Source organism: Vicugna pacos, chromosome 33, assembly GCF_048564905.1.
Source record: "Vicugna pacos chromosome 33, VicPac4, whole genome shotgun sequence".
Taxonomy (NCBI): Eukaryota; Metazoa; Chordata; class Mammalia; order Artiodactyla; family Camelidae; genus Vicugna; species Vicugna pacos.
In genome coordinates, this window is record NC_133019.1 from 11,234,425 (window position 1) to 11,247,324 (window position 12,900).

The window sequence follows — 12,900 nt, forward strand, 5'->3', positions numbered from 1 at the left end:
TCCTTTTCTGCTTGCGCCTCTCCAAATCTTGGCCAGTGCCCAGCTACAGGCACCATCAACCCATCAAGTGAGTATTTACTGAATCCCTACTATGAACCCAGCACTTGAGTGCTATGGGGGATATAGAGGCATGATCTGGGCCCTTAAGAATCTTTTGTGGCAATCAGACATACACACAGGAGAAACATGATAAAACATACAAGTATGCATTCCATTTGGTGGCACAGATGTCGTAGATGGTCAAAAGAGAGGGAGGTCATTGAGGGCTAGAGCTAACTGGAGGCCATCTGTGAGGAGGAGCAGGGGAGAGATCAGAGGAGCCCAAAAGCAGGAGCAAATGGGGCTTGCTAGTATCCTTCCTTTCTGCAGCAGTCTGTGCCTTGTTACTTGTTGGTATTAATTCTGGGTGGGTGGGGGCAGTGGGATACAGGCAAAGTGCCCTGGGATAAGGAGACCCAAACTCTAGTCCTGGGCTTACCGCTTTCTAGCTATGTCACCCTGACGAAGACCTTAACTGATGCAAGCCTCAGTTTCCTCATCAGTGTAATGGGGCCATAACATCTTTCTCATAGGTCTGTGGCAAACATTGAAATAACATATGTGAAATGCTTTTTAATTTTTTTAAAATTATTTTTGTTTATTTATATGGAGGTACTGGGGCATGAACCCAGGACCTGGTGCATGCTAAGCATGCACTCTACCACTGAGCTACACCCTCCCCCGAAATGCTTTTTTAAAGTGCTCTGCAGTCTGTTTTTCATTGGATTGACTCTCTTACAGGGTCTTGGGGTGTGTGTGTGTGTGTGTGTGTGTGTGTGTGTAGTAGCACTTTGAGGTTAGGGGAGAGTTCTTTTGAGAAGGCAAAGGTTTCACTTCCACATTTTCTTAGCATCCACTTTGTACTGCTGAGGACTGAGATGAAAAAAAATTTAGTCTATGTCCTCAAGGACCTCATGGTCTGCTAGGAAATAGAAATGAATAAAGTGAATAAAGAGATGCTCAGTGCATAATGAATGTGGGTGGATTCAATGAAGAGATGACCCAGTGGGGAGTGTGTGTGTGTGTTGTGTGTGTGTGTGTGTGTGTGTGTGTGTGTGTGTGTGTGTGTGTTGGGGGCTGGGGGAGTTTAGGCAACTCCCACTCCTTCCAATCAGTATAGATAGGAGGGTAGGTTTGTCAGACCTCTCCCTAGCCTGAGATGCTGTTGGCACGTCTCCTCTCCAGTCCTCGGGAATGGGGAGGCGAGAGAGATAGAAGCCCCCTCCCCGCTCCCGGGCCAACCTGCCTCCCGCTAGCCGGCCGGGCGCCTTACCGAGTCAGACCACTGGGAGGCTGGGGGAGCCGGGTTGGGCGAGGAGGCGAGCGAGATGGGGGAGCTCTTATTTTGACAGGGGCCTCTCCGGGCTCTGGTATGAAGGCAGAAGGAGGCAGCCAGAGAGCCCCGATGCTTATTCAGGCTGGGGAGCGGAGCCGAGTGGAGGGGCGAGCGAGGCTCCGGCAGCGCAGAGGAGCCCGGGGAGGCGGCGGCGAGCGGCGGAGCCAGTGGCCGGACATGCCCCGGACTCGGGGCCGCTGCACCACCGCCGCTGCCCGGAGCCAGCCGGCCGGACGCCCGCACGCCTGGGTCCCCCGGCGCCGCGCCGCCCGGGGGCTGCGATTCGGACCCTCGGCAACCCACCAACAATAAGCGCCCAGACAGCCCCCTCCCCGCCCCGCGCCCGCCGTCCCCGCGGGCCTCGGGGAAAGTGAAAGGAGGAGGCGAAGGAAGGAAGGAAGGAAGGAAGGGAGGAGGAGCAGGAGCCGGAGCCGTGAGGTTCGGGGCCGAGACCCCAGCCCCGAGCCCCGGGCCGGGCGGGTGTGCGCTCTTTCCCGCGGCTGCCCGGCGCCCACGACCATGCTCCGCGGTTGGGAGGCAGGAACCCAGGCGCCCAGCGACCCCCGGATACTCCCCAGGCCGGGCTGGTATTGAGATCAAGGCGTCCAGGATCAAAAGATCACCGCCTGCCCGCCCCTCTCCGCACCTCCAACTGGCGAGCAGGAGGACCCCAATCCACCCGCCGACCCTGACCTGGTCATGGCGTCCAGCTCCTGCCTGGCGTGAGGACCCCCGACCCGCGCGAGGTGAGGGGTGGGCTGGGGCCGAGGGTGAAAGTCATGCCAGGCCAGCAGAGGCGCGAGGAGGAAGATCCAGTTCGAATTGGGGAGGGGGAACACAGTATGATTGTCTCTTGCCCTCTGGAACGCACCCCTGGGCTGTTTAATGGGTGGCGAATGCCCCCAGGGTTAGTGGAGGCTACTCTTGGCCCCCCAATCAGGTTGGCAGCCCCAGAACACAGTGGGGAGGGCTTAGGGGCAGCCTGGGGACCCTGCCCCCCTAGCGCAGAGAACAAGGCCGGCCTTGGGCCAGCTGGAGCAGCAACCCTGCCCTGGGGGCTTCTGGGAGATGTAGTCCCCCACCCAGATTTACCAGCCCCTTGGGTCTCAGCACCCCAGTACTCCTCTCCTAGCTGATAGGATTCTCCAGAAGGAGGTGCCTTGGGATTGGGGATTGCTGAGGGTCACCCTCTGCCCCCAGGCACTGCCTAGGAGCAGCAGGGGTTGTGACTGGAGGAGTCTCCCCTGCCAAGGATTCTTAGTGGTGTGGGCTTGGCTGGGGGGGTGGGGCAGTCACACAGGTCCTTGGAGGTGTCCCTGCACTGCTAAGGGGAGGCAGCCTCTGCCTTGGTCTGGAAGAGCCCTGGGGAGAGGAATGGGGGAAAGACAAGGGAGGCTTAGGGCTTTCTTGCTTGGCTGGGGTATCCCAGGGCTGCTGGAATTTGGTTTTAGGGGAGACTGAGTTCTATTTTCCCCTTCTTCCTCTTGGGAGCTGAGAAGAAGAGTGTCCCTCACAGTCTGGGAGTCTGGAGGGTGTCTCTCTGGAGCAGTGAAGCCAGGATCAGCTTCTGTCTGTCTGTCCAGCTTCCTTCCTTCCGGGTTTTTCTGACACCCCCTCCTCCCTCCTTCTGTCTGCTGCTTGGGGTGTGTGTCTGTGTCTGTGTCTGGGGGGCCTCTGTTGCAGGGAGGAAAAGTGTTGCTCTGGGAGAGGTGAGCTGGGTGTGTGCGTGAGCCCTGGGAAAGGGGCTTGGAGGCCCACTTGATCTTTGCCCCTGGTTTCCTGTTTTATCTAGGAAAGCTGTCTTCACAGTATCTGCTGTAACCCTACTGATGCCTCTGGGCAGCTCTCCGAATGAGACCTGCAGCTGGGGTGGGCTTCCACTCCTCTTGTTCTCCCCCCTCCTCAGCCTCTCCAAGGAGCGGCCACTTCTTGGCTAGGACTGCCTGGCTTGTCAGATGCCCCCAGCACCGGCTTGGCTGCCTTCTCTGGGTCAGGATCATGATTTCATGGCCCCAGGGGAAGAGCATGTTCAGGCCCTGTCTTGCTGGTATCAGCTCTGAGGCGCCTGCTGATAGAAGCTTCAGGACAGGGTGAGAATGGGAGAGGAAGGGAAGGGGCAGAGGGAGTCTGGAGTCAGGATGAAGGTGCTGCCTCCCCCAGCTGATCAGGCTCCTTGGCCTTGGAGAACCAAGCCTGGAAGGCCAGTCTTCTGGAGGTTCTCTGCTTACCTGTGTTGCTCCTGATTGGGGTAGGGCGGGGGTTAATGTTGGAAAATGTGCTCATGATGGGGAGAATACCTATAATCTTGGATTCAGGGTAACTCTTGCGCTTGGGGTAGCAGGGGCCCATGCTGGAGATGGTTTCTGGAGATCCATATGGAGGCTCAGAGTGAGTTTCTAATTACTGAGGTTGAGGGTCCAGGTGGGAAGAGATTACAGAGTCTTGGAGTAGGATTGGTGGTCCACAACTGATCACAACAGTAGTTAGGTGGGACCTAGTAAACTTGCTTATTGAGTCTGTGTTGGGCCCCCATGACTCTGTTTAGATAGTTCCTGCCTCCGTCCAATTTCTGGGTACCTGAGTTAGGCAGGAGCACAGGCTGGGGACTCAAGTTCCATCAACAGGCAGGGCAGTAGCCTTCTGGGCAGAGGCCTAGTGGGTGGCAATGTCGACTCAGCAAGGGTTGGAATGCCTGGCACCTGCTTTAGATTAAAGGAGATGCCTGCAAAGGGGGCTGCCTGCCTGCAGGGGGAGGGGCTGGGATGGAGCTCCAAGGAGCCCAGGAGTGGGATGGGAGGGAAGGACCAGGGCTGCAGGCAGCAGCAGCTCTGGTGGGAGTGGAGGGAGCCAGCAGTCACCCAGCTCAGCAGCCCCTCCTCCAGGGAGTCCAAGACAGGAGCTGGGGTCACCCCATACTGCCTCTGGCGCCACAGGCTGAAGTTCTGTCCCAGCGCCCCAGGGGGGCAGTTGCAGGGAGCCAGGGTGTCTGAGTGTCCAGTCTGCCCAGGACTGGAAGAGGTCTGCAAGGAGGGAGGGGGCACTCTGGGGTTCTGGTTGGCCTGATGCCATGTTTTCTCTTCTTGGGGCTCCTTGGTTGCTGGTCATGAGGCACTCCAAGAGCCTGGGCACCCCAGAGGTGATGGGGAAACGGCATCCTTTTCTTGTGCCAGGAGCCCTGGGTACTGCTCGAGTGCTGACCTTGGGGGGAGGGGGCAGAGGGGATGGCACCGTGGGAAAGTGGGCAGCCGTGGGAGCCAAGCGGGTACAGGCTGGGTGCCGCAGGCAGGGAGCCTCTGCCAGGCCTGCTCTCCCTGGGGTGGGGCTGGCTGTTCCAGGGACTGGCTCAACCTGTTGAGCACCTAGCTGCTCTAGCTTGGCATCTGTGCCCCTGCCTGCCAGCCCCGCCAGCTGCCCACCCAGAGCCACACTGTGGGGGCTGCCCCCAGGGATCTAGAGGCTCTGACTGGCCAAAGGGCCAGGATGGGGCTGGTGGAGGCTCCGTTTCCTCTGGCCCCACCGTCTGATTACCTGAGCTGGAGCTGGAGCTGGAGCCAGTTTGAGGACCAGGTAGCCAGCAGCTAGGAGCTGAGGGGCTAGGTGAAGGAAGCCACAGCACTGAAGGTGCTGCCTGTCCCTTGGATGGGCCGCCCTGAAGGCAGCCTGGAGTTAGCCTGGAATTTCCTCTGCTGGGTGCCAGGTCCAGGCCTCCAGAGCCCCACCCCCAGCCTGGCCTGACCTCCCCTCCCTGGGAGAGAGCTGCCGACTTTCCCTGGAGGTGGGGGGAGGGGCAGTAAGGACACTCTGCTGCCCTGGGAGGAGAGGGGTGACCTCCTGGGTGTGGGGGTATGCTGTATTGCCTGAGCCTCCTTGCGGGCACCCCCACCCTCATGGGAGAGGTGGGAAGCCCTGGGTTCCCAGGGAGATGTCCTACACTCTGCCCTGACTGCGGGCTGCTGGGAGGGGGGGTGCTCCTGGGTCCCGTGGAAGGTCCCTGACCCCTGCAAGCCCTCGCTGTCCTCCCACACTCTCTGACTGCTGAGCTCTAGGCCCGCCTTGGGGCTCTGCTAGCTGCTGGGGAAGGGGAGCCAGCCTGCCACTCCAGGGGAGAAAGTGGCCACCTTCGCTGCTGCCCGTGGGTAGGGGAAAGGGCCCAGGCAGTTTTCCCCTTCCTCTTGGTCCTGAGAAGGGTGGCCTCCCTCCTATTCCCACTTCTCCAGTCAGTGGCTAACTCAGAGGCCTCTCCTCTGCCTCCTTTCCACCCCAGGCCCTCTCTGCTTGGCCCTGGGCCACCTGCCCCTCCTAACCTTGGTGTCTGGCCTAGTCCCCCTTCCCCAGGGACTGCCCTCTGTCCAAGCCCTTCCTCCAATGGGCTTGTGGCCCCATGCTGGCCTGTCTTCCCCTCCCCCCTCACTCTCCACCCCCCAGCCTCAACTGGGAATGGCCCTGAATCCAGCATTTCCAGCATTTCGAAACTAGGATTGTTTTGAAATCCCTGCGTACTTCTCCACCCCACTCTGACTCCCCTCCTCCCCACTAGCCCAGAGTTTAGTCCTCTAATCTGACTTCACGCTGTGCATTGCCCGGGTGTGTGTGTGAGTTTGCGTGCTAGCACATGGCCATGTGCACACTGCTCCGTGTGTGTGCGGGGGTCTGTCTTCTGTCTGTGGGCAGTTCTGTTTGACTGGCGGATGTCTTTTGTGTTTCCTGGTTCTCCTGGGCCTTCTCTATCAGGATAGGAGCCTCTATGTGTCTTAAGGAGCCATTTTGGGGGAGTTTGGGTTATTTTAAAGAGGTATCCTGGATGTTTGTCTTTGGAAATGTGTCTGTTTCTCTCAGGTGCATGTGTCTGGGAGCATTTGAGGAGTGTGTGTGCTCAGGGTTGTGTCCCTTTACTGCATGTGTGTCTGCACACACTTTTGCGCTCCCTTTCTGTTCCTACCTCTCTCCTCCTCCCTCAGAACCGCTTCTGGGGTGTGTAGGCGAAGGTCTCCTCGGAGCTCCCTGGGACATGGAGTCCTCTGTCCTCTGATAGGGAGGTTTTCTGGAGTGGGGCCAAGACTTATGATAGGTCTGTGGTCCTTGGAGAGAAAGTGGTACAGTGGGGAACACTGGGGATAAACTGCCCCCAGGGCTGGGCTCTCTTCCTCTGCCCCTCAGGGACACCTAGCACCTGGAGGATCCCAGCACTACCAGTCCACCCTTTTCTTGTCCTGGGGGCTGTCACAAGGAGGCCCAGTGCTCTAAAGAAAGGGCTGGGGAAGGGGACTTCACCCTGTACCCTTGGGATCATTTGCTTCATTGGAGGCAAGAAACAACCAGCCACATTAGACCTGGGAGCTTGGTGGCTAATTTAAAGTTCAGGAAAGTTGACTTCTCTAGCTAGGGGCAGACAGCGAGACAAGAGAAGACACTCAAATTTGCAGCCTGAGCAGAAGCCAGAGGGGCCTGGAATTCGGGGGTGGGGGTGTGATGTGCCACCCCAGAAATATGAAGTGTTTGGCTTGGGGCCAGCTGCCACCATAGCCTTGATCCTGGGAAGTCCTTCTTGCTTCTTGATGTCTAATCTTATTTCTTCCTTCTGCAGTGAGACAGCCTTCTACAGGAGGAGAGGTTGCTGGTGCGGAAGGGGTCATGAGGGAGTTTTTTTTTTTTTTCCAAAGCAAGAGTGGTATTAGTAGACTTATGCCTGCATGGGATGCGATCACTGGAACCCCTGATACCTCACTATGACTCAATTTCTCATCCTGGGATCTCAGGCTATAATTGAATACTTTCCTCTAGAAGCATTTGTAGCAAATCAGCGAAAAAGAGGGCTGGGGCAGGGGCTGCTTGTCAGAGCCAAGGGCCTATGGAGACAGCAGCAGGAGGTGGGGAGGTGTCGCTTTACCCACTCCCCACCCCCAGGGGCCTCTGGTCCCAGGATGCAGTGGGAGGAAGGGAGGGGTAGAGGCACAGGTTGGTACAGTGCTCAGTGACCCAGCAGGGGGAGGACCTTGGCAAGGAATTTTCAGTTTGTTTCTCAATCTCTGTCTCTGAGACACGCACACACACGTCACTGCAGACACCTTCAGGAGATGAGCCCAGAAAAGTCACCCAGGTGGCGGTAGGGCAGGGCAGTACCAGATGGGGTCATGTGGTACCATGTGCTGGCAGGCGCCCTGTGCTTGCCCCCTAGAACTGGAAATTAAGCTTGGCTGGAGGTCCCCTCCTCAACTCTCCCATCTGGGGCCTGGGAGCAGCACAGGCTAGAGAGGGTTAAGTCTGGTTGGCAGGGACATTCCCCCCCCCACCAGCGCAGTGAGAGAGAGAGGGAGGGGTGGTTAGCAGCTTGCTCTAGTTGGCGTCTCTCCCAGAATTCTTCGGAAAAGAACTCCCCTTTGACCCCCAGTACAAACTGAGCCCAGCCACCAGCCTCCCTCCCGCCTGCCTGTGGGAGCTTCACCCAGCCCCCTCTTACTAAACTGCTAAGCCTGATTCTCTCACCCTAGGCCCTCCCACCCAGGCCTGGTCCCCAGACTCTAGGGGACAGGGGGTGTCACCAAGGAGACCACACAGGGACATAGGACCCACCCCATTCTTCTCCCTGACATAGGATAACCCCGGGGTGGCTGGTGCTGGAAGCTGGGGTCCTCAGGCCTCCCTGTCCATCCCTCCACCCAGGTCCTCAGGCGGGGGCCGTGGGAGTCATCTGCCCCGTTCTCTCCCTGTGGGGCCGAGCTCTGAGGGAGCTCTAAGGCATCTCCAGTGCCTTCTTTCCTGCTTCCAGGGGACGGAGGGGGAGCAGTGTGGTGGGGCAGCTGGGTCAGGCCTGGCTTCCAGCCAATCCACAGAAGTCGTGGAGGGGGGTTGGTGTCCAAGTAGCTCAGGGACTTCCTGGAGCTGCAGGCCCTGTCTGTGTGTCCATGTTTAGTGGTGTGCGTGTTGGGGGTGCGGCTGGGGTTATGGGAGGAACAGGGGCACAGATTGCTGGCCTGGGGCTTCTAGCTGTGACCCTCTCTCCACAGGGAGCCCCATCCCAGATCACACCCTCCAGCCCGAGCCCGACCCGCATTATCCTGAGGTGAGAGGTTTGTGTGCTTGTGTGTCCTCACAGCCGCCTCGCTCAGCTCTGACTGCCTCTGCAGAAGCCTCCTGCTTGGCTTTTTGTCTTGGGCGCCCTCCTCCTGGCTCTCTGCCCCCACTTCTCCTTTCATTCTCCTCCCCCTAGAGGAGGGGGCGCTGACAGCCTACAACCTGGAACCCGGTAGGGGAAGGGGGCGGGGCCAGGGCAGGAAGGGTTAAAGCGCCTGATAAAGCTCCAGTGAAAGTCCCAGCCGGGCTGGGAGCTGGGGAGCCCCAGTCCAGTCACCCCTGGAGGGCAAGGTACGGTTTCCTTCCTGGTCATCCCCACTGCTTGCTCCCCCTCGCCCGCTGGCTTTGGCCTCAGCTGGCTGAGTCAAAGCCAGGGTGGCTACCAGCCATGGTAATGTGGTTTCTGCCCTGGCCCCTAGACACACACACACACACACACACGCACACACACACACACACACGCACGCACGCACGCACGCACGCACGCACACATTCGCATGCTTTCTCCCTACTGCCACCCCCATCCCTCCTTCCCTCCCTCCCCTCCTTCCTTACTTAGCAACAACTCCCTGAATTCACAACAAACACGCCTCTAGGCTCCTGGTCTGACTAGGGAAAGCTGGAGAAAGTGGAGGACTGGGAGGAGGCACTTCTCCTAGACTGTCCTCAGGAGGGAGGAGCGTCTAATCCCTCCACCCTCCCTGCTGGAGGCCACTACCCCTCTGGGATGGGGAGGAAGTGGTTCTACTTCCAACTCAGGCGATGAAAAAAGTGGGGGACAGTGACAGGTGTGGCTGAGCAGGTAGGGGGGCAGGGACTCCACACTCACTGGGGAGTCCCACTTGACCTTTGACCCCCACTTGCAGAGTGGGAGGGGCCACAGACTCCTCTCAGGCCTCTGGGCCTCTCTCAGCAGGGGCCTGTACTGTTGTCATGGTAACTTGCCTTGCTCCCTCTCCAGACTCTTAGGGACCAGGTGGGTGAAGATGTAACGGATGGGGGGTGGGTGGGGCTGGGGCTGCCCAATAACTTTGCTCTCAGAGCACCAGCGGGCCTTGCACCTGTGTCAAGGGGTTGGGGAGTAATGGCCTTTCTTTGATCTCTTCCCTGGGCAGGAACTGTGGCCTCTAGCTAGGACCTAGTGCTCATTGGGCTTGGAGGGAATGTGTGGGATGAGGGAGTGAGGCATCCATTCTTTCGTCACAGAGGGCTGATACCAGGGTGAACTTGTATTATGAAATGGTTAAGAGCCCAATTGCTGGAGTGTCTGGGTTCAGATTCTGATTCTACTACTTCTGAACTGTGTGCCTTAGGCACGTTACTTAACTTCCCTGTGCCTCAGTTTTCTTATCTCTAAAGGGGGGATAATAAGAGTACATTCTTGTACAGTTGTTCTGAGGGTTAAATTAGATGATGCATGTGGAGCTTTCAGGACAGCGTGATGTTACAGAGCAAATGCTCAATAAATATTAGAGATCCTCCCATTATTATTAGTCATAGCTCTTCACAGGAACTCATGCCACTCCCAGGGGCTTTAGCAGGGGAAGAGTTGAAGTGGGTGGAGGAGTGTGGGAGGTGAGGAAGAGATACCCTTTCCAGACTTATCTTCTTGCTGCCTTATTTTCCCCACTGTTGGGCCTGGCTGACATCTTGATTGAAAGTTTGTCAAATAGCTGTGGACCTGGAGGGGGGTCTAAGGACTGAGGGCCTGTCTCCATCCCCATCTCCCAGCACTTCTCAGGGCTGAGCCCTCCTTCCCTGAGACTATTAGCTCAGATCAGCTTCAGCACCCCTCCCACTATTCCATCCCCTGCTGCTCTGTTCCTGCACCAGTATGAACAATCATTAAGACACTCTGTCCTTAAATGGCATAAATGGCCGCCTCCTTTCTTTCCTGGCCAAGGGGTCAGGGACCTTCCTTGGGGAGAAAAGTGGCAATGTGGAGCTGTGACATGGATAACAGCTGTTAGGTCTGCCTTGGGGCCTGGGGTTCCCTGGATTCCGTGGACCCTGCCTGGGCATTTTCCCTGAGTGTGGCAGGGCAGGGCCCAGGCCTGTGATATGTATAGAAGCCCAGATGGGCACGCCTGGCACCTGCTGCACACAGATGGGCAGGAAGGAGACATCCTGAAGTCCAGAGGAGGGGTGGGGTCATATCAGCATCCACTGCATCCAGAGGACATCCCCAGAATCCTTTCCTCTGCTGCATGGGTGAGTGTGAGCAGGGCTGGGGAAAGCTTTGTTTCCACTCTGTGTGCCCTGGGGCAGGCCAGGGGAGAATGTTGAGTAACTTCGGGTGAGCAAGGCTCCTAAAGACCCTGGGCTGGGAGTGGGATGATGGAGGGGCCAAGGCTTGGGAAATTCTGGGTGGGGAGCCCAGGAGTGGGCAGCAGGGGTGGAATGCCCAAGGGAGGGAAGCTCTGCAGACAAGTGGTTTGGATCTTTTGGGAGTGAGTATCCAAATCTTTGGAGAAAGTTGATTTAGATGTGGCCAAAGTGCCTGGGAGACCAGAGCTCCTGGGTCTGAGACCTGGGACTGGCTAACAGGTACCTTCTCTGGCCTGGTACCAAGAAGGGTGGGCTGGGGCCCCCGGCTCTACTCACCAGCTCTTTCTGGGACCAGAGAGGACACCTCCCTTCCATGGGCCTGGAAGTGAGGGCTCAGTGTTGGCCTGGGCCATGTCTCACTGTTGGGCTAGCCATGCTGCCTGTGCCCAGCCCCTGGGGCCTGTTCCTTGGGCAGGCTGGGGCTATTTTTGGGACTGGGCTGGGGCTCTGGGGCTGGTTTCAGATGTTCCAATGTGAGCAGGAGAAAATGGGAACAGATGGCTGAAGGGTTCCAATCAGTGGGTCCTGCTGGGAGCAGGTTATTTTTAGGGCCTTGTTAACCCTTTGGGGGCTGTGGAGCCACCCTGAGAGGGACAGCCCTCTCTGGTTGAGAAGAGGACAGGTCTTCTCCCTGACCTCTGCTTCCAAAACAGCACGTCCCTGTTGCTCTGTTGCTTTTCTTTCTCAGACCCACCACTCTTGAAAGAAGTTCATGACAGAAAGTAGACTCCAGCTTTCTCCCAGCCCAGACCCTGCAGGAAGACTGCCAAGGGCCGGGGCTGGGAGAGGTGGCTGGCGGAGAGGATGCAGGCCACTGTTGAAAGGAAGCTCCCCTTTGCTTGTCTCTTGGGGTTTTGAGACAGCCCGGAGGCTAAGAGGGTGGATAACTGCTCTCTGGGTTCATGCTCTGCGTTTGAGTGTATGTCATAATCCCAGTGATACCCAGGGGAGTGCGAGCCGAGGGAGCTGGCCTCTGTGAAGACAGAGGAAGAGCCGAGTCTTTGTACTTGGTATCACTGAGATGATGCCTACGGTCCCTGTTCCCTTGGATACACAAGGGCAAATATCTGGACAGTGCCTATCTTTACCAAACACCCATGTATTTGACTGCCATGCAGGTGGTAAGGAAGGTGACATCACGGCCAGAGGTGGTTTGTTGAGGGCTGAGCATGTCATAGCTGGAGGACAGTTTCACTATCAGGATCTCACTCTATAAATATATCTTCATTTTGTGGATGAGGAAACTGAGGCTTAGCGCGCTGAAGGGATGGACCAGGTCGCGTCGCTCAGAAGGGGTGGGATGTGATTGGTACCCTGTCTGCCTGACTGCAAACCCAGTTCTCATTCCCCTGCATCACTCACACTGCCTGCCAGGGTCCCAGAGGGCGAGGCTGCTGGGACTGGGCCTCCTCAGGGAGCAGGTTTATGGAATGAGTGTGGGAATGGAGGACTGGGGGCAGGGGACCCTGCCTGTCACTGCTCTCACAATCCCCTAAGCCCTTCTTGCCTGAGGGTGCCAGGACTGACACCAGAAACCCCATTTGGCTTTCCTGTCTTCCCTGCAGGAGGATCACAGGCACACATCCTGTCTCGTCAGCCCCTACCCCCACCCTGTCCTGGCCCACATGCCCCTGCTTCCTGTAGGGTCATGGCAGTCTGGATGTCAACGTGGGCAGAGCTTGAGGGCCCTCCAGGTGCTGCTGGTGCCAAGAGTTTGGGCCAGGCCGGCGAGGTGAGGGGGCTGGGAAGGATGTCTCTGACGCTGGCAGTACCTGGGGGAGAGAGTGGCTCAGCGGGCAGGCGGGCGTTGGGTGAGGTCCCGCCCCGTGGTGTGTAGCCCGTGCCAGCAGTCTGCCCGCACTCCACTCCTCCCACAATGGCCCCATTGTTCCTGGCCGCCAGGCAGTTTGGAGGAGGTTCCTAGGCCACCCCTAATCCCCCCCCCAAAAAAGGGCCAGATTAACCCCTTGGAGGACAGAAGCCAGGTGAGGGCCCACAGGGAGCTACCCTGTCCATTCCTGCCTCTGAGAATCCGGGCTTGGGACATCATCACCTCCTACCACGTGTACCCAGCAACAATGGGGCATCTCCGAGAGACTGGGGTATCCTGCCCAGTAAGGAGTCAC

At 57.9% G+C, this 12,900-nt stretch overlaps 1 protein-coding gene across 5 annotated transcripts in view; it reads left to right on the top strand.

Annotated features, from left to right (window-relative positions):
• Positions 1–1,340: 1,340 nt before the first annotated feature.
• The window catches only part of BCL9L (BCL9 like), a 28,130-nt gene continuing 16,570 nt past the window's right edge, over positions 1,341–12,900 (top strand). Inside the window, exons 1-2 of one of the 5 annotated variants that reach the window (XM_015242160.3) lie at positions 1,341–2,121; positions 8,380–8,435. Coding sequence is in view for 1 of the 5 variants with exons in the window: in XM_072954116.1 (XP_072810217.1) it covers positions 12,400–12,506 (107 nt within the window). In the remaining 4 variants the exon portion in view is untranslated. Of the gene's footprint in view, positions 2,122–8,379; positions 8,436–11,504; positions 12,507–12,900 lie in introns of those variants that run through there. The other 4 variants (XM_031670431.2, XM_006207752.4, XM_031670432.2 and 1 more) reach the window with 4 other exon arrangements.